This window comes from Macaca fascicularis, chromosome 2 (genome assembly GCF_037993035.2).
Source record: "Macaca fascicularis isolate 582-1 chromosome 2, T2T-MFA8v1.1".
Classification (NCBI taxonomy): domain Eukaryota; kingdom Metazoa; phylum Chordata; class Mammalia; order Primates; family Cercopithecidae; genus Macaca; species Macaca fascicularis.
This window is the reverse complement of record NC_088376.1, coordinates 125,227,856-125,249,674: the sequence shown is the minus strand read 5'-3', so window position 1 is coordinate 125,249,674 and position 21,819 is coordinate 125,227,856. Positions and strand designations below refer to the sequence as shown.

Below are 21,819 nucleotides of genomic sequence, written 5' to 3'. Positions count from 1 at the left end.
GATAGTGGAAAGAACTGGGCATTAAGTCATTAGAAATCAAAGATGATTTATGACAGTGCCACTCAAACTTCAATGTGCATGCAAATCATCTGCGAAGCTTGTTAAAATGCAGATTCTGATCCAGTAGATCTGGGGTGAGAGCTGAGATTCTATATTTTTAATAAAACAGATGCTGCTGGTCTCAGGACCACACCTGACTAGCCACTTTCTACAAGGACTGTATCAAAGGGTTCCTACATCCTGTGCAGCCTTGTTCACTTCTACTTTCTGATTTTTAGGTATAGCCACACTGGCCTCCTTGCTGTCCCATGAGCGCACTGCTCCAGGGCCTTTGCACAGGCTTTTCACTCTGTCCAGAACAGTTCTTCATTACTCCATTCATGGCTGGTTTTGGACCAAATATTCTGCAGCTGTTAGCAACTTCATCATATTTGAATCACCATTTCTAAATGAGGTCTACCCTGACCTCTGTTTTGCAGATAGCAATTTCAAGGGCAGGATCACTGAGAAGGAAACATTTGATTGAAAGCCTGAAGGCAGTGAGGAAGTGAGTGACGTGGCTACATGGGGAGAAGAACACTCCGGGAAGGGAGAAAAGTCAGTGCAGAGGGACTCCGCCTGGTTTATAAAGAAATGGTTGGAGTGAAGTAAGCAGGAGGGAAAACAGAAGGAAAAGATCAACAGTCCAAAACTTCCCAGGTTTGAGGGGGAAACAATCAGCTGTTGGGTAAGTACAATCGATAATTACATTCAAAATTGAGAAGAGGTGACACAACTGAGTAAAACACTAGACATGGAATCAGCAGCTCTGGGTTAAGTCTAGACCAGCCATGAATGTAGTGTGTAACCTGGGAGGAGTCTTAGGTGTGACAGGAGGGCCTGCCAAACACAGGGGTGAGAAACGGCAAGTTGGGAGGAAATAAAGAGGCTGAGGGTGAGAATCCAGAAGGCATCAGGGAGGTGAGAAGGTATTAGATTAGAACAAAGACGGCCGGGCGCAGTGGCTCATGCCTGTATTCCCAGTACTTTGGGGGAGACCGAGGTGGGTGGGTCACCTGAGGTCAGGAGTTTGAGACCACCCTGGCCAACATGGCAAACTCCATCTAAAGATACAAAAATTAGCCAGGTATGGTGGCGTGCTCCTGTAGTCCCAGCTAGTCGGGAGGCTGGGGCAGGAAAATCGCTTGAACTGGGAAGGCGGAGGTTGCAGTGAGCCAAGATTGCACCATTGCACTCCAGCTTGGGCGACAGAGTGAGACTCTCTGCCTCCAAAAAAAAAAAAAAAAAAAAAAGATGATAGCAGAGGCCTCCCTAGGGGGAGACAAGAGGGAGTTAATTTTATGATCCAAATACAAGCAAAAATACTTGCTCTCTATAGCGGGGTGTTGATGATCAAAGCATGTCATCGTTCTGTCATCAATAAGGAGGATGAAATGGGAATGACAGCGTGGGAATGGGGCTGTCCTGTTTGCAAAGTAGGGCCATCTGCAAGGCTTCACAGTAAATGATTTTAAGGAACAGGCACAAGACTGAAGTTATGATTGGGTGATGGGGAAATCGAGGTCTCAAAGACACTAGTTTTTCATCTTATACATGAGAGGAAAACAAGGTTTACAAGGAAAGAGGCTGGACCACAGCCGCACCGTGTGTGACATGGGAAGGGTATCTGGATCTCTCTACGCCCATCTTTCTACCACCCTCATTCTGGATCCCTGGGCTCTGGGGTCCTCATCTGCAGGATCAGGTGAGGAAATCTCACTGAAGACTAGGCAACTCTTTTAGCTTTTTATTTTATTTTTTGTGGAGACGGAGTCTTGCTCTGTCCCCCAGGCTGGAGCGCAGTGGCGTGACCTCAGCTCACTGCCACCTCCACCTTCTGAGTTCAAGTGATTGTGTGCCTCAGCCTCCTGAGTAGCTGGGACTACAGGCGAGCCACCACGCCTGGCTAATTTTTTGTATTTTTAGCAGAGACAGGGTTTCACCATGTTGCCCAGGCTGGTCTCAAACTCCTGAGTCAGCTCAGGCAATCTGTCTGCCTCGGCCTCCCAAAGTGCTAGGATTACAGGCGTGGGTCCCCACACCCAGCCTCTTTTAGTTTTTTAAACGTAAAACTAATCCTGACACTGCCCAGCTTAAACTTTTCCAGTGGCTTCTTGCTTCATTTAGAATAAAATCCAAACTCCTCATGGTGGCCATGGGGCCCCACATGACCTGTCTACCTCTGCAGCCTGTATTTTCCTCTCTCTCCCTTGCTGACCACCTACCTGCCTCCTCACCTTGCTGTTCCCTCTGCCTGGAATGCTTCCCCTCCCACCACCCTCCATAGAGATGATTCCTTTTCATCCTTCATGTCTGGGCTCAGATGCCACTGCCTGAGCCCCCCATCTCAGTATGTTTTCTCTGTTATTTATTTATTTATTTTATTTATTTTTGAGACGGAGTCTCGTTCTGTCACCCAGGCTGGAGTGCAATGGCACGATCTCGGCTCACTGCAACCTCTGCCTCCCGGGTTGAGGCAATTCTCCTGCCTCAGCCTCCCGAGTAGCTGGGACTACAGGCATGCGCCACCACGCCTGGCTAATTTTTTTGTGTTTTTAGTAGAGATGGGGTTTCACCATGTTAGTCAGGCTGGTCTTGAACTCCTGACCGCAGGCAATCTGCCCGCCTCAGCCTCCCAAAGTGTTAGGATTACAGGTATGAGCTACGACGCCTGGCCTGCTATTAACTTTCTGCATCACACCTTCATTTCCTTTCCAGCATTCCTTTGTTTACTGTCTCCTGCAACAGCTTGATTATTCCACAAGAGCAAAGACCTTGCCTGTACATATATCCAACAGCTAAAACACTTCCCCAGAACACAGTAGGTGCCTAATAATTATGTGAAAAGAGAATGAAGAAACAAACAAGCAAGCACAGTAGCAGTTGATATATTTTAAATAACCAATCGTAAGATGCATCATTATTCCAATACCACTAGTAAAGGTTACATGTTGCTAATTAAACAATGATTTGATATGAACTCAAAGATGCATCTCAATTTTAGAGTTGTTAAAATATGAAGACATGAGAGTCGCAGAACTGATTGACTAAGATACTGACATTATTCAGTAGGACTCACAACAAAGGGCCCCGTCAACTTTCTGAGTCTAGTAGAAGCCAGGTCCAGAGCTTGTTGCTTTATGTGACCACAGTAAAGGTGCTCATAGGGCCAGGTAGCAGCAGCATTGACTCTCATCTGTTTACATTAACTGGGTTCTCTAGCCTCAGTTTACCCTTCACTGACCTGCAACCCAAGACTCCATTCCACACTGTGGAATTTGCCTCAGTTTGCCTCCTTTTCCCAGTTCACACTTATGGTTCAGAAACTGGGTGCCAGGCCCTGGTGTGGCCTTTCTCTAAGTGAAGCTTCATAACCCTGTGAAGTAGGAATCAATATCCTAGTGAGGGCTGAGAACTTACCCAAGGTCACAGGTTGTTAAGACCTGGGTCTCAATCTGTGTGATTGGCTAACATGGTCTCTTTGACAGGTTGTAGGCTCTGTTACAGCAAGATCATGCCTCCTGGCTTTATCCCCAGCACCCAATGCAGCACTTTATAAAGTAGGTCCTTTATACATGGCGAAAAGAAATTGACCAAACTAAGTCACGACATATCTCCAAGTCAAAAGTGGGCAAACTACAGTACACGGGCCAAATCTGGCCTAGTGTCTACTTTTGTAAATGAAGTTCTATTGGTACATAGTGTGCTCATTTGCTTATGCATTGTCTACGGCTGCTTTCAGGCTACCACTGCAGAGCTGAGTAGTTACAACAGAGAATATATGGCTGACGAAGCTTAAAATACTTGCTATCAGTCCCCTTACAGAGAAATTTTGCCAACCCCTGCACTCCTATATGAGGGCAGGGTATTTTTTTAAAAAAGCAACAGGCAATACATGTGAGCATGAACAGGGTCAACTCCATGCAGTGGTGGAGGTGTGGAATTTACTTTTGCCTGTGAAACTCTCCATCAGCAGGCAGAGGATTAAATGCATGCCTCATGGCCTTCCCTACAGGCACAGTCCAGAGAAAATCCCAGGGGCCTATACTATGGCATGAATAATTAGTGCTGTGGGGTCTGAACCAGGTGGCCTGGGAGGGAGAGAGCCCACCTTATTAATCAGATCCCTATCTTCAAGCACCCGGAGAAGAGCAATCCAAGGTCATGAAACAGCCACCTCACTGGGTTCAAAGACATCTAGCCTCCTCCAACTTTATTAGAGGTTTCAGTTGACCAAGGGCAGCATTTTGATTTACGGGTTGATGTTTAAATAAAATGTATGTTGACCTTAATATTTCCAAAGAGAAAGCACATAAAGACTGCAGTCTTGTCAACAATTAAGGAAATGAACATGACATTTAAATTATATAGAGTCATATGGTGACAAAAACCCAATATTATCATTGAAGAGTTTCATTGATTGCCTTTCTCCCCTACAGGGTTCTGGTGGCCGTAACTGACATGACGTGTACATTCTTTTAGTTTCCTTTTGATGCTCAGTCAATGACCTAATTCACAAAGGAAAACCACGATATACAAGAGTTAAGTGCTTTTGACAATAATCAGAAAGTTAGTCAATGCTGGGACTTAGAAGCTGGCCCAGCAGAGCAGAAAGAAATATGATTCAGAGTTTAACACAACTGGGTTCAAATCACTATTCCATTGCATGGCCAAGATACATTCGCTCGTCTCTCTAAAACCTCACTTTACCTATTTATAAAATGGGATTAAGAATTCTTACCTCACTGTGGTGCCACTGGGATTCAGTAAGATTGTATTTATAGAACGTCCAGGTAGACAGACAGAGGTTACCAGTTGCAGAAGCAGAGAGGCTACTGCTTCTTCCTTTCACCCACTTCCTGGTTCTTTGTCCACTACCTTTTCCCCTGACCTCAAAAGAAACTGGCTACCCAAATCATCGTCGTCGTCATCATCATCATCTTCATCATTTTTATTTTGTGTGGCCCAGCTAAACCGAGCAATATGCGTTCTATTTTACTAGCAGGGTAGTGATGGTGGCAGAACCCAGAACTCTGCAGTCATTTCCTGTCATCACGTGGTTTCCATATTCAAGTCCACAAGTGACAACAATAATGATGATGATGGGCGGGGGGGGATGGGGGGGGGTTGGTGGCAGTGGTGACAGCTATCACTGAGTGCTTACCATATGCCAGGCATAGTTATATACAGTAAGTCACTGAATCCTCAGGATAAACCAGTAAGACTGGTATTAGTATTACCTCATGATGCAGTTGAGAAAACTGAGCCACAAAGAGGTGAAGTGATTTGTTCAGGTTGTAACACAACTGGATTTCAAACCCACTATGCAATAGTGTCTGTCTCTCCTACACCGAGGTAGCATACATAGAGCATGCAAGCAGGGTAAGAAAATCACACACAGTAGTCGCAAGCACTTTAGCAGGCACTTTTGCAGCAGGCAAATGGAGGTATCTTTTTAAGAGCTCTGTTTGCTCTTCACATCCCACTGAAACAAGCAGGAAAAGGGCATTTCCCTGGATTTCCATAATCCTGTTCAAATGATAAAATATTGACAAACAAGGCAGGCTGAATGAGAACTGGCCTCACATTCAAACCTAATCTAAAAGGAATCACTTTTGAAGTCTTTTTATGTCTTAACATTATTGTTAACAATACTATTAGTGATAAAATAGAAGTCGCACAGCATCTCATTTCCTGGCTAAGAAAAGAAGTGGAAATAACTTATATCTATGGTGGTGGTTTTGATGCACTGAAATCCAGGAAACGGTGGAAATGGCTTAAGTGTGCCTGTTTCTAGAAGATTTTGAGATCAAACATGTTCTGATAAGCATCAGTCCTTCCTAGATCCTTAATAGACATGAGCCAATTAGCCAAGATCAGGGCGTTGCATATTTATAGCACATTTCAGGAAAGTTCCATGTAATTAAATGCTGGAAACACAAACTTCAAACGGGAAACTGTCGCATGTTAAGATGTTCAAAATGATCAGTGAGCTATAGATAATACAGCATTGGTTTTCCCATTCAAAAGGGAGAAAATAATTTGGAGGATTTCTTTAAGTTAAACATTAAAACAGAATCCTCATTAATTCAGTTGAAATGTGATGATATCAGCAAAATGAAAACTGAAATCTGTGTCTGTAAAGCCTAGCAAGTGGTAAGTAATGACCTGAGTGGGTATTTACATTGTCCCAACATAAACAAATTACTGGGTGAAGGCAACATTATTAGTAGAGCTGCTGTAATAGCTACCGTTTAGATGAGGTAGGATTGACAAACATTTTCTTTAAAGGGCCAGAGATTAAATACATAAGGCGGTGCAGGCCAGTGTGTCTTTCACGACTACTCAAGTTTGCCATTGTTGTGCAAAAGTAGCCATAGATGATATGTAAACAAATGAGTGCAGCTGTGTTCCAATGAAACTTTACAGAAACAAGCAGCGGGCTGGATTTGGTCTGCAGATTAGACTTTGCTGATCACTGATTTAGAGGGCGCTGAACACATACCAGGCATGCCTTCTTCCCCGTGCTGTCCCTGTCTGAACGCATTTAGCAATAATACTCATGAGATAAGCACTTTCATTATCCTCACTTTACAAGGCAGAAACTCGGGGACAGAGAGGCTCAGTAATTTGTACTGGGGTCACACAGCTCCCAAGTTGGAGAGCCAGAATTCAAACCCAGGCCAGCCCGAATTCTGAAGTACTGCTCTAGAAACCTTGTTCAGTTGTGTTCCTAAGAGTCCAACTTCAAGTGAAAAACAACAAAATTCCATTTCTTTAAAAGTATTCCATAATGGAGACCTTTAATAAAGTTCATTCCGAAGGTTCAACGTGAGATTACTCTGCATGCAAGTAACATTAGTCTTTGCACCAATGAAGTCAAGAGCAAAAAAAAAAAAAAAAAATTCTTCATGAGACTAAAATTTTTCCAAGGACAAGGGAAATCTTGTTCATTTTACCCTCAGCACGTTAGGCAGTCAGTTGATGGAAGGATGGGTGGATGCTATGATTCAGGGAGCTTGGTGGTTCACACACACAAAAACAGGCAAGAACCCCTCACAGCAACTCAGTTCTGCTCCATTTTCTTGCTACTGGATTATAATGACATTTCTGCCTCAGGAGTCATTTTTCCCAAAAGTCCCTTGTTCTAGCATTTGTCCTCTTCTTCCAAAGTCCACAAAAGATATTTTCAGCAACTTCAGCCATTTGGCCTCAGATGGCTTATTTCAAGCTTTTGGACCACAGGGATAGTCACAATGGTGTCAGAGTGACAGTGACAGATTATGGTCCTGTTCAGTATGTCTTCCCTTGCCCCCTTCAACAAAACCCATATGATGAGTTTCAATCAAGATGGAAAAAGGTAGGTGGGGAGCCTCACAGGGATCTGAGCGGGAGAGGACCTGGAGTCAGGAGAGCCAGTCTGAAGTCAGGAAGACCTTGGTTAGACTCTGGGCTGGGTCACTTCTCATGATGTGACCCTGGGGCAAGTTGCCCAGCCTGTGACTGCTTTGCTTGCCTTTCTATATGATGGGGACCGTGGTGGTTGTATCTCTGAGGGTTTCTGGAGTATGTAGTGATGCCTGCTGGGCTAAGCAGACAGAGCAAGCATGACCCGGCACAGCAGCAGTGAGGCACCCTTTGTGTTTAAACTTGTCACTTGACACCCCATCCCCTTTGTTTCTCATTTCCTGTTTCTAATCTCCACAAGGAGATATTTGCTTTCAGAGTCACCTCTTAATGATACAATTCCAAGCAGGCACAGTTCTTTCATTGGCCTGTAATCAATTTGTGGAGAGAACACACAGCCTGTCAGGGGTAGTTATGGTAAAAAGTTTTTTTAAAAAGTGCTGTCACTCTCTTTTGCTTGTCGTGAGGCCGCTTGGAACTTGATGCGTCCCAGAGGAAAGCAATGTCTGAATCTCTTCCTTTCTAATGTTAATCATTGTCTTCTTTGATTGTGAAATATAACACCCATGCAGAAAGGTGTGCAAAACATCAATGTACTGTTGAAAAATGATCCTGAAGTGAGCCCTGGTGTGTGGGTATGTGACCAACACTCAGAACACGAGAAGACCTTGCCTCCCCCTACCCAGCCAGCCCCTTGTCACTCTCTCATCCACCCCCGGGAAGTCACCACCATCCCCATTTTGAAATAATCACTTGGGTTTCCTATTTAGTTTTAACACCTACATATGCACTCCGAAGCAATAACGGTTAGGTTTTCTCATGTTTTGAAGTTTATCTTTGGGAACGCACAATGTTTTCTTCAGAATCTTGCTTCCTTTGCTTAACTTTACCAATCTCGGATGCACCCATATTGTTGAGTGGGCCATTCCTTCCCATCGTGGTGAAATGTTCTCTTCTACGACCGCACCAGGTCATCTTTACTCAGCCTGCCAATGATGGGCACCTGAGGCATTACTAGGTTTGGGTAATTAGGAAAAACACCAACACAAACATTCTTGCCCACATCTTCTTTTTTTTCTTTCAGACAGAGTCTTGCTGTGTCACCCAGACTGGAGTGCCGTGGTGCAATCTTGACTCACTGCAGCCTCAACCTCCCGGGTTCAAGTGATTCTCATGCATCAGCCTCCCAAGTAGCTGGGATTATAGGTCCATACCACCAGACTCAGCTAATTTTTGTATATTTTTTTAGTAGAGGCAGGGTTTCGCCATGTTAGCCAGGCTGGTCTCGAACTCCTGTCCTGAAGCGATCCACCCACCTCGCCTTCCCACAGTGTTGGGGTTACAGGCGTGAGCCACTGCGGCCAGCCACATGTCTTCTTTTTTTGAAGACCAGGTTTCGCTCTGTCACCCAGACTAGAGTGCAGTGGCACAATCTTGGCTCACTGAACCTCTGCCTCCTGGGCTCAAGTGATCCACCCACCTTAGTCCCCAAAATAGCTGGGACTACAGGTGGGTGCCACCATGCCTGGCTAATTTTGTTTACTTTTTGTAGAGACAAGGTTTCACCATGTTGCCATGGCTGGTCTCAAACTCCTGGGCTCAAGTGATCTGCCTGCCTCAGCTTCCAAAGTGCTGGGATCACAGCTGTGAGACACTGCGCCTGGTCTATACATCTCTTGGGACACATATATGAGTTTCTCTAGGGGACATACATAGAAATGGTATCTCTTAGATTCATTTTACTAGATACTGCCAAACTATTTTCTGAAGAGTGATCATACTAGTTATCCTCTTACCAACAACATGAGAGTTCCTGTATTCACATCCTTGCCAACACTTGACACTGTCAAGATTTTTAATATTTGACTATTTGGTACATGCTGCTAATTTTTTTAAGCTTTGTGGATGCAATATATTTGGGAAATTAATGTGTAATATATATGGGTTATTCTTTAATTTTCAAACAGTCAAATGAAGAAATCTAAGGGGACCGCATGGCAAATTTTTATATTATACCTGTACAATCATCCTATAGATCAAGATAGAGAAATATTTTTATCACCCAAGAAAATTTCCTCAGGTTCCTTTTTATTCAACATATTACTCCACTCCACTGTTCTCTGAGACTGAGTCTCATTCTTTCACCCAAGCTGGAGTACAGTGGCGCAATAGCAGCTCACTGCAACCCCCACCTCGCGGGTTCAAGTGATTCTCCTGTCTCAGTCTCCCGCTACAGGTGCATAACACCACACCTGGCTAATTTTTGTATTTTTAGTAGAGACGGGGTTTCACCATGTTGGTCAGGCTGGTCTTGAACTCCTGATCTCAGGTGATCTGCCCGCCTTGGCCTCCCAAAGTGCTGGGATTATAGGCATGAACCACCACACCTGGCCCCTCCACCCCACTATTCTGACTTTCATCACCATGGATTAATTTTGTGGATGGACCTGTTCTCACACTTTATATAAATGGAATCATGTACTATGCACTGTTTTGCTTTTGAGTGACTCCATAGTTCATTATCTGTAAGTGCTGCATAATATTCCACTGTATGAATAGTCTACAACTTCTATATCTATGTTCCCACTGATGGACATTTAAGCTGTTTCCAGTTTGTGGCTATTATGAATAAGGCTCATATGCACAAGTCTTTTGTTGATATTTTTCTTGGGGATATACTTAAGTGTGGCATTTCTGGCTCAGAGGGCGGGGTGCATGTGTAACCTCAGCAGAAACAGGCACAGGGTTTTCTGAAGGGGTGGAACCAAGTGCATCCCCAGCAGGGGAACAGTGCAGGCAGCACCATACCCTGGGGCTGGTTTCTTTTAAAACAGTGAATGTGTGGCTGGTGATGCAACAGCAACTGTATAAGATGAAGCCGACCCACTGTTCTAGAAGGAATTCAGAGGACTGGTCTGAAGATGACGCTCTGTTACTCTTCACTATAGAAACCTCAGTCCCAGCAGGTGGAATATGGAATGATGAACGATGTGGAGTTTCTTAGACAGCTTTCACCACTCTCTGGAAATGCTTGGCAGGGCAGTCAATGCATATTTTCAAATTCACTGTTATTTCTTCCCTTTTTGCTAGAGGCCAGGAGTGACAATAGCTATTCTAGGACTTTGTCCTTAGATTTGGTGAGGAGATGATGAGTATCCCAGGGCAGGGGCAAAAAGGTGGAAGGAGACCTCCAAAGGTGAGTCGAGTGAACAAACTAGTCACATGAGAAAGCTGGTCTGGCAAGGAAAGTTTTAATCTTGTCATAGCCACAACTGCCAGTGCCGTGTTTTGACAAGAGAAGCTTGCAAGAGCCTCAATTTGTGATACTAATAGAAGCGAGTTCTCAGGTGATAATTTATTTGTCCTTTCACTGATAGCTTTCTTGGAAGAGCCAGGGAAGGGAAGACAGACAGAGAGCGAGCAGCTGTCTAGCTTTGACCAGCAGAAGATTTTGTTGTGTCTGTGGCAATTTCTGTTTTTTTTTTTTTGGCAGGGGATTTGGGGGAGGGTGGGGACAGAATTTCCCTCTGTTGCCCAGGCTGGAGTGCAGTGGTGTGATCTCGGTTCACTGGAACCTTCGCCTCCCAGGTTCAAGTGATTCTCCTGCCTCAGCCTCCTGAGTAGCTAAGATTATAGGTGCCCGCCACCATGCCTGGCTAATTTTTGTAGTTTTAGTAGAGACAGGGTTTCAACATGTTGACCAGGCTGGTCTCGAACTCCTGACCTCAGGTGATCCACCCACCTCAGCCTCCCAAAGTACTGGGATTATGAGTGTGAGCCACTGTCTGTGGCAATTTCTGACTATCTCCCTCACATTTCCTATGAAAGAAAACGAAGCCTAGGCTGGGCACAGTGGCTCACGCCTGTAATCCCAGCACTGTGGGAGGCTAAGGTGGGCGGATCACGAGGTCAGGAGATCGAGACCATCCTGGCTAACACAGTGAAACCCCGTCTCTACTAAAATTACGAAAAATTAGCCAGGCGTGGCGGTGTGCGCCTGTAGTCCCAGCTGCTGGGGAGGCTGAGGCAGGGGAATGGTGTGAACCCAGGAGGTGGAGCTTGCAGTGAGCAGAGATCGCGCCACTGCACTCCAGCCTAGGCGACAGAGTGACTCCGTCTCAAAAAACAACAACAACAAAAAGAAAACAAAGCCTATTACACCTCACTAAGATGATATATTCTCCAGGAGAGGAAAGTGACAGTGGGGGAGGGGTGGGAAAAGAGGACAAGCAGATAAAATACCAAGCAATCACCAGAGGCAAGTTTCCTATCAGGAATACAAAAGTGGTCCGTTTCAGAGGACTGACACAAGAGGATGGTGTTTTGAGGCCTTTTGACAGTATATGCGTATGTACACAAATAGCCTGCTGAATTTTCCTGGGGTGAGTACTATAAAAAGGAAGAGAAATTATGTATTCCAGCAACATGAAAAGAAAAAACAGATGCCTTTTAACTGACACAGGACATAATGCACATACACTCGATCTTAGCCGAAAGGACGAGAAGCGACGTATAATGCGCATACCTTTTTTTTTTTTCCCTGAGACAGTGTTTTGCTCTTGTCACCCAGGCTGGAGTACAATGGCGTGGCCTCAGCTAACTGCAACCTCTGCCTCCCGGGTTCAAGTGATTCTCCTGCCTCAGCCTCCTAAGTAGCTGGGATTACAGATGCGTGCCACCATGTCTGGCTAAGTTTTGTATTTTTAGTAGAGACGGAGTTTCACCATGTTTGCCAGCCTATTCTCAAACTCCTGACCTCAGGTGATCCACCTGCCTCAGCCTCCCAAAGTGCTGAGATTATAGGCATGAGCCACCATGCCTGCCCCACACATATTTCTTAACACGGATCAGTTAGGTAAAACCGTTGATGCAAATAAGTTGGTGCAAAAGGAACTGTAGTTTTGTACTGTTCAAATTTGCAACAATGATATTGGAATGCATTCTTCAATAAATATGGTTATGTTATACATCATTTTAATGCACCTATTTCTTGCTTTGTGTTTTTGCTAATGACTTAGCACTTGCTGTTTATTTTATATTTATTTTAGACTATGGAAATGATGTTAGACAAAAAGCAAATTTGAGCAATTTTCTTATTCGAGTTCAAAATGGGCCATAAAACGGTGGAGATAATTCACAACATCACAACGCATTTGGCCCAGGAACTGCTAATGAACGTACAGTGCAGTAGTAGTCCAAGAAGTTCTGCAGAAGAGACAAGAGCCTTGAAGATGAGAAGCGTAAGTTGACAACAACAAGTTGAGAGCAATTCATTGAAGCTGATCCTCTTACGACTATAAAGGAGGTTACCAAAGAACTCAGTGTTAACCATTCTATAGTAGTTTGACATTTGAAGCAAATTGGAACAGTAAAAATGCTCGAAAAGTGGGTGCCTCATGAGTTGAGCAAAAATTAAAAAAAAAAATGTCATTTTGAAGTGTCATCTTCTCTTATTCTACATAACAACAATGAATCATTTCTCGATCAGACTGTGACATGTGACAAAGAGTGGATTTTATATGACAACGGGCGATGACCAGCTCTGTGGCTGGACTGAGAAGAAGCTCCAAAGCACTTCCCAAAGCCGAACATGTGCCAGAAAAAGATCATGGTCACTGTTTGGTGGTCTCCTGCTGGTCTGATCCACTACAGCTTTCTGAATCCTGGCGAAACCATGACAACTGAGAAGTATGCTTAGCAATTTGATGAGATGCATTGAAAACTGCAGCCAGCTTTGGTCAACAGAAAGGGCCCAATTCTTCTCTACGAGCACGCCTGACCACACGTTGCACAACCTAAGGCTTTAAAAGTTGAATAAATTGGGCTGCAAAGTTTTGCCTCATCTGCCATATTCACCTGACCTCATGCCTCTCACTTAGAAGACTACATTTTTACACTGATTCACAAACAGGATTTTTTTGAAAAATGGATTTTAAACCATCAGAACTAGACTAAGTTCTTAGCAACCAGTATTTTTATCAGAAACGGCCACTTGCAACTGCTGGTTCTTATATACAAAAAGTGCTGCTAATGACTGAACCAATACAGTGAATAGGATTTACAATCTTTCCCTAAGTCTTTCTTCTCCAGTGGATGTTGATAATAGGGCAAATAAAATACTTGATTTAGATACATTTTAGTGCTTCCATCTATCACTCCATGAGTAGATAGATGGGACCAGAATCAATGGCAAATCACCTCACTCCATTCTATTTATATGCTCTTGAGTTTGTAAAAATCAAAATTTGCCTAGAAAAATGAACACATAAGACACAGCACTTCATGTGGTCAAGAGGTTTCTAGGCTGTCTCTCCCTAGAAAAGCATTAGAGAAGCAATGTTACTGTATTAGTCCATTTTCACACTGCAGATAAAGACATACCCAAGACTGGGCAATTTACAAAAGAACGAGATTTAATGGACTCACAGTTCCACGTGACTGGGGAGGCCTCACAATCATGGTGGAAGGTGAAAGGCATGTCTCACATGGCGGCAGACAAGAGAAGAGAGCTTGTGCAGGGAAACTCCCCTTTTTAAAACTATCAGATCTTGTGAGAGTCACTATCACAAGAACAGCGGAGGACAGACCTGCCCCCATGATTCAAGTACCTCCCACTGGGTCCCTCCTACAACACGTGGGAATTCAAGATGAGATTTAGGTGGGACACAGTCAAACCATATCAGTCACCATTCTCCAAGCCTCAAAGATACTATATCCTCTCTTACCAACAGACACCTTCATGTATACTGGTCCTGCTTGCATCACTTCTCTGCCTGGACAATCTCCATGCACTCTTTAGGTCTTAATGTTCAGTTGGTTTGAGACACTTCCAATCATCCAAGTTTGAGTTTAGCGTGCTGCTTCCCAGACTTTAACATCATTACATACTTAATTGTACATCTCTACCAAGCATATGCAAATGTGGTGAGGATAGGTCCATGTCTCAATGCCTAGCTTCATGGTGTACTGAGATTAGGTACTCAGTAACTATGGACAAAATGAGCCAGGACTGTTTGTAAGAATCTCTGAGCAAGCACTATGGGAGTGTGATTAGGAAGGTGCCTCTGGAAAGAGATGTGAAGCTCTGTGCCACTCTTAAGCATGCACCCCTGAGATCTCTCCCCCTTCCAGAGACAAGCTGCTGTGAGGAGCTTGTTGAGCTGACAGCCTGCAGCAGCTGCACCTCCAGGATCTGCCCAGCGTCTACAATCAGGCTATTCTTGCTGGGAGGCTCCAGCCAATGACAATACATGGTGGGGAACAAGAGCTGGGCCATTCCTGCCAACACAGGACTCCTTTCAGGGGCAGTCTTTGCTCTGGGGCTCTCTGATAGCTTGGCAAAGACTTCCTTAGAGCTGCCTTCAGCCAGTCCTCCTAGCTCACCTCTCTCCTTGCAGAGGTGTCAGAACTGCACCATGCATGGCCCAAACGCTCTCCCCACCAACCCCTGGTCCTTCTCTATTTGATCCTTCCCAGGCAGTCCTTCCTTGCCAAAAATCTTTCCTGCACTTCAAATTCCACCTTGGTGTCTGCTTAACAGAGGACCCTAATGACCAACTGTCAAATACAGTTGGCTGATATGATCAGGTTATTCCTTCACATTTCAGCTGAAGAAACACTTAAGATGCTTCTTGTTTAAAAAAAATTAATGAGAAATTAACATTCTAATATATGACTACCAGAGCTGAAGAAATAAAAGTCATTTCTGAACTGCAATAGAAATCCATATTGATTTTTCTCTTTACATATCTCTATCATTGTTCCCAAGCCAGAGACTGTGAAGGACATGATTATTTATGTTCCTTCAAATTAATAGATCATTCAAATCCCTCACAGGACCTTCAACTGAAATGCTTCTAGCTCCAACAAAAGCTTTTTTTTGGGGGAGGGGGACAGAGTCTCACTCTGTCACCCAGGCTGGAGGTTGGCATGATCAAGGCTCACTACAGCCTCAATCTCCTGGGCTCAGGTGATCCTCCCCCCTCAGCCTCCCAAGTAGCTGGGACTACAGGCATGTACCATTATGCCTGGTTAAATTTTGTATTTTTTTTTCAGAGACAAGGTTTTGCCATGTTGCCCAGACTGGTCTTGAACTCCTGGGTTCAAGCGATTCACCCACCTCAGCCTCCCAAAGTGCTGGGACTACAGGCATGACCCACTGCACCTGGCCTCCAACAAACGTTATTTTTGTTTTTTTTAAAACTATTTCTAATGTCCTCCACTCCCTTTTGGAAGAACGACATACTCCTACTCCTTTTTCTTCCCAATCAAGGCACAACCCACATGGGCTTTAGTTCTTCCTTCCCTTCATCCCATTTTACATTTTGAAATTTTCACTTATTTATTTGTATGCTTACTTGATTCAGTCATTTGGCTAAGATACTGAGCACCTACTATTTGCCAGACACAGCATGCCACACTAACATGGTTTTCTGCCCTCAGGAAATTGATACCCAAGTATCTGAGATATGAGCAAATACACAAACAGTTATTTCAGATACATGTAAGTGCTTTGAAGAAAGAAACCTGGGATGGTGTAACAGAGAGTGATGGGAGTGGGGTGGGATGAATAATTTGATAGGATACTTAAGAAACAACTTTCTAAGAAGGCAATATGGGAGCTGAGACCTGAAGGCATAGGAAGGAGACACCCTTGGCACAAGCAAAGGAAGAACTCTCCCGACAGAGGAAACAGCAAATGCATAAACTGGGAGGGGCTGCATACCAGGCAGGCTGGTGGGAGAGGAAAGCAGCACTTCACTTCCCTTCTAGGTCCATGAGAGCTGGCCTGTGTCTGTCTTAATCAGTGTTCCAAATCTGGGTTTGCACAGCGTGGGCATGCAATATATTTCTGCTGAATGAATAAGTGAACTTCCTCTGTAGGTCAGTGTATTTTGCAGGTCTTGTCTGACTTCCCAGTTAGAGGGTAGGGTTGAAACCACACCCTGGGCATCCTGGCAACCCTCCCAGAGCCAGATATCGTTTTTCCATATGTAACAGCCTCTGCTGTCGCCTGAAGGTTTGTGTCCCCTAACCAAATTCCTATGTTGAAATCCTAATCCCCAAGTTTATCATATGAGGTGGAGTCTTTGGGAGGTAAGAGCCCTCAAGAATGGAGGATGGGATTAGTGCCCTTCCAGAAACTGAGAACTGGGAAGAAGCAATGGAAATACATATCTTTTTTTTTTTTTTTTTTTTGAGACAGAGTCTCTCTCTGTCATCCAGGCTGAAGTGTAATGGCGCAATTTTGGCTCACTGCAACCTCCGCCTCGTGGGTTCAAGTGATTCTCCTGCCTCAGCCTCCCGAGTAACTGGGATTACAGGCGCCTACCACCATGCTCAGCTAATTTTTGTATTTAGTAGAGACAGGGTTTCACCATGTTGATCAGGCTGGTCTCAAACCCCTGACTTCAGGTGATCCACCCACCTCGGCCTCCCAAAGTGCTGTGATTACAGGCATAAGCCACCGCGCCTGGCCCAGAACTATCTTAAAATGAAAGCCTCTATGTGGTATTTTTAGTAACCCTATTTTTCTATATTGAGTAGGTTTATTATTGTTACCTGCTGCATGACTGACCAATTTTGAGAACAGAACAATTAATCCAAAATCCTACTTGCTCCAGTTGACCCCTGACAACTGGTGTTAGTTTCACTGAAAGAGAGGGGGAAGATGTTTGTTAAGCTCTATGGAGTTGGCTAATGTCTAAAGACAATCCTCCCAAAAAGGTGTGAAGATGTTTTATCACAGCTGTGGAGGTGAAGGGGAGATTTATTATGGTTACTAATGCTATTTCTGTCAACGTCTCTGGAATTCTAATTAGATTATTAAAACTTTGCAAATCATTACATTACATCTAGACTGCACACCTCACTGCGACAAGGGTACTTTTGAAATTAGAGGATCTTGATGTCATAGGTAATGATGCAGTGCTGATAATAAAGTTGCAGGGAAATTCTTCCAATAAAAACCAGTTGGAAAAGACAGAACCCATTTATCTTACTTTCTCTCCTGGTTTTATGCCTGAGGATAAGAGGTCTGCAGCACAGAATAGTAGTCTGGCCTTTTCCATTCTAGTAGCGGCATGACGCTTGCTCACATGCTGCAAAGTTTAATAACTTGTCTGGCTACTTAAAATGCTTCCCTAGATCTGAGACGCAAACCAAACATTTATAGGTGAAAAGACAACTGAAAGAATATTTTTAGGAGAGATATGAAACAAATGGCAAGTTCAACACATAAGAACAGTACATCTTAGGGTGTTTTGATTTATAACCTATGCATTCAAACTGGTACCTGAAAAGAAACAAATTGCTTACTGTTAACCCAGACCTATTTGCAGGTAATAAATGGGCGTGCTCTTTACCCATCAAATAATGGCTCTAATGCCCTTCAACATCAGGGGATGAGGAATGGGTGTCACCCTCTGTCCTCTGCAAGATAACCTGGTTCCTTTAGGTAGAGATCTGAGCCCTTCACCTCCCAGCAAAAGGAAGTGTATGTGGCATACTTACCATGATGTACAACACCCTTCAACCCATGGATAATAGGATCCAGTGCAGAATTGTCCCTCGGACTGACCTACATGTAAAGGAAACATGATTGGTTAAATCTATTCTGGCATCAGGCACAACAGTCTCAGTTTAATCTTCTAAAGAGAAGGGAGGGGGGAGTAGATGTTATCTAGCAAGCTGCTTAGTTCTCACATACAACATGGCTCTCACCAAATTCAGGAGATTTATGACATCATAAAATCAAGTGAGGAAGTCTAAATCAAAAGAAACTTCTCAGAACACATTATAACAGGAGACAAATACTATAGTCCAAGGAAAATCTTAAAGAGCAACTGCAAGATTTTCTTCTTGCCTTGTTTTATTAAAAGTAGGTCCAATAGGCTAAAAAGTCATTGAAAGTCATAAGAGAGCAATTCATCATTGAGGGAAGATTTCAACATTTTCTGGTGATTATGTTTTTCCCTTCTTTTTAGAAAATGAATCTGTTTCCTACCAGCCTATTCTCCTTCGTAAGGATCCCAGTCCCTTGTGAAAAATCACATATTCTAAAATTTATGGAAAGCAAAAGAAGAGGGGAGAGAAGCTTGAAGAGACAGTGTCTCCCACCCTCATTTCCTCCTGGGGTTTTTAATCCCCCTCAAAAGCCAAGCCTCTTCAGTCTTCCTCCCATCTCTTCTTTCCCTTAACTTTCTAATACTACTCAGCAGAACTCCTCATTCTTGCCCGTTCTAGAAGATTAAAATTCTAGCAGCATATTACAATTTTGGCTTTCAAATACTTTCTTTTAGACATACAGAGATTTTTACAAATGAAATGAAATGACATCTTGAATTTGTTTCAAAATAATCCAAGAGTGAACAGCAGGGGGAGTGAGTGGGGTATACATGCCACAGGATTGACCTGAATCAATCATTTATGACCTTGGGTGGTGGGTATAGGATGGGTCATTATACAATTTTCTTCACTTTTATGTATATTCAAGTCTTTCCAAAATAAATAGTTTTTCAAAAATCTATTATCTATGGCCAGCATAGCTCCCCCCATCCCTCATTGGTAGTATTTATATATAATCCACTTCTCACATAATGAAGTTGAGATATTGATGAAACTTTCACTCTGTAGCTCAATCCAATTTGATGCTTTCAGGTCGATTCAGAGGAATCAAGAGACACCCCTAGAATGAATTTTAAGGTGACTGAAAATTTTCCACATTCCTTTCTACTCTTACAAATTTTCCCTGTTGGGTTGCTGTTCCTCGTGTGTCCTCTCTGACAGTAACACACACTCCACACACTTCCAGCTCTCCTAAGCCTCAGCGTCTCCAGAAGAGAGCAGTGGTTCTCAAATGGGGGAGATATTGCCCTACCAGGGGGACATGTGACCATGTCTGGAGACAATTTTGGTTGTCACATAGCAGTGGGAGGGGAATGACAAGGGGAGGGGCTACTGACATCAAGGTAGAGGCCAGGGCTGCTGCTAAACATCCTATAATGCTCAGAATAGCTCTCTACAACATCTTATCTGGCTAAGATGTCAATGGTGCAGAGGTTGACGGTTCGAAGCCCTCATTTAGATGCTCTATGAGTTAATAGTGATTACATCTTCATGTCTAGAGCCTCAATTCAGAATACAGATGCTATTAAGTACAGGATTGTGTTTATAGACTAATAAAATATGTGGAGTTTGCTACTGCATTGTAAACACTACAGATACAAAAAAAAAAAAAAAAAAATCAGTGAATAGGAACCCAGTGTATCAGATCATAAAGGTGGAATTCTGGGAGTTGGCATAAGTGTGCCTCCAAATTGCCTGAGAAGCTGCTCAAGCCAGGGACTGAAGCATGAAACATTCTTGAAAGGTAACCATGCACAGAATACACCAAATTAAACCTGCATTAGAAGAAACATCGTATTTGTACCATAGCAAGTAATTGATCAAAATTTTAAAACCTGGTCAAAAATGGAATTACAGCTCAGGAATACAAGAGAGGAGAACCTAACCAGTAAATGTGGTCAAGTTTCAAGAGGCCAGAATAGAATAAAATAATGATCCTAGAGAATGATTCCATATCAAATTCAAGCTACAGACAAAAAGATGGTCCCTTTGATTCAGTATGGAGATGCCAGCTTAACTACCTGCAGTTACTCTAATATCTGTGAGAAATCACAAAATGGCCACAAATTCCCTCTATCCCTGTTACATGCACCTTTATAACTTGACTTTGCCCTCCTCTATGAAAAGTGTACACCAATTACTCCATTATTTGAAATTGGGCTTGTCCATATGTCTTGCTTTAGTGAATTTTAGTAAACATGATGCAGACACAAGCTCATAAAACACTTGGATTCTTTGGAATCCTGACATCAAGTGAAGAATTCCAAGTTAGCCTATTAAAGGATGAGCGATTACAAGGAGTAGACATAGGTAGTTCTAGCTAACGTTCTTCTAGACTCACCAGCCTACCACCACCAGACAGGTGAGTGAGTCCATTTGAGACCATCCACCCTCAGTGGAACCATCTGCAGTCCACAGAGATGGGCTGAACTGGCCATACCCAGAACTGACCAGCCAACCTACTGACCCATAAAACGATTTAACTAACTGGAATCATTTGGTACACAGCAAAATTTAGCCATTAGAGTTTCTATGAGTTGTATGCAATAATAAAAAATGGGAAATAGGCTATGATAACAACAATTTTTTAAAACAATGTATCTTGCTTATGGTATGTCTTAAAAGTTTCCCAGTAATATTCCACATCACAAGATAAAGCATTTGCTGGCCACCTGATCAACTCATGTGCTCCTCCAAAAAGGTGTTATCCCTTCTCTACCATGGCAACATTTATCAGATACTCTGATCTTGGATCCTGAACGAGAGGGAATATTTTACACTCGGGGGACCACTATGGTTTGAATGCATCCCCAACATTTCATGTGTTGGAAACTTAATTCCCAAAGCAATAGTGTTGAGAAGCAGGACCTTTAAGAGGTGACTAGGTCATGAGGGTTCTGCCCTCAAGAATAGATTATCATCATTACTGCCAGAGGGAATTTGTTATAAAAGTGAGTTTGGCCCCCTTGCAATCCCCTCCTGCTCTCTCACATTCTCTCTCTTGTTCATGTGATATGCGTTGCCATGGTTATGATGTAGCAAAAAAGCCTTGCCAGATGTCAGGGCCATTCTCTTGGACTTCTCAGCCTCCAGAACCATTACCCAAATAAATTTCTGTTCATTATAAATTACCCAGTGTGGTATTCTGTGATAGCAGCACAAAAAAGACTAGGACAAGAACTTTTTAATGCATTTAGTCTCATCTGATAATATGAAGGCTCAAACACAGTGTTTCTAATCTTCCATGACTGACACACACCAATAATATTTGTAGGCTATGCAAAAGGAAAACAACCAGTCAACTTAGTCCAGGTTCAATTTTTGGTCACTTCTGATTACAGCTTCTCCGTGTCTGATACTCAGACCTCACCTCATCTGAGCTCAGGAACCTGACCCCAGATTCTAAACAACTGCATAAATGTCAAGCCTTCGACAACAACCATTCAGCTCCCATTGTCTTCATTGGTGGTTAATATGGCTGGCGTTGAGAAGATGAACGAGGAGAAAAGGAGAGAAAATGAAGATTATTAGCTGGTCAAAGTAACTTACTAATAATACTGAGCTCATCCTCTGGTCTATGTCTTGGTTCTAAAACTCAGGATGGGGAATCCAAAGAGCATGCTAATAAGTGAATTTGTTCCAGTAAGGCATAACCCTAACTGAAATAATCCCTTTCACTCACTGTTTCAATCAATTTCCCACTTAAAAAAAATTCATGGGCATAAGCTAAGCAATTTTGGCAGTTTT

The 21,819-nt window shown here is 43.3% G+C and overlaps 1 protein-coding gene and 1 long non-coding RNA gene across 4 annotated transcripts in view; one reads left to right on the top strand and one right to left on the bottom strand.

Annotated features, from left to right (window-relative positions):
• PTPRG (protein tyrosine phosphatase receptor type G) overlaps positions 1 to 21,819 on the bottom strand; it is a 745,294-nt gene that overhangs the window by 146,041 nt on the left and 577,434 nt on the right. For all 3 annotated transcript variants that reach the window (XM_005547516.5, XM_005547515.5, XM_045384827.3), the window contains one exon: positions 17,959 to 18,025. In XM_005547516.5, the coding sequence (XP_005547573.3) occupies positions 17,959 to 18,025 (67 nt within the window). The remainder of the gene's footprint in view (positions 1 to 17,958; positions 18,026 to 21,819) is intronic.
• Positions 515 to 15,163, top strand: LOC141409692 (uncharacterized). Its single transcript, XR_012431309.1, has 2 exons — positions 515 to 727; positions 12,495 to 15,163. It is a non-coding gene; the product is annotated as an uncharacterized lncRNA (long non-coding RNA).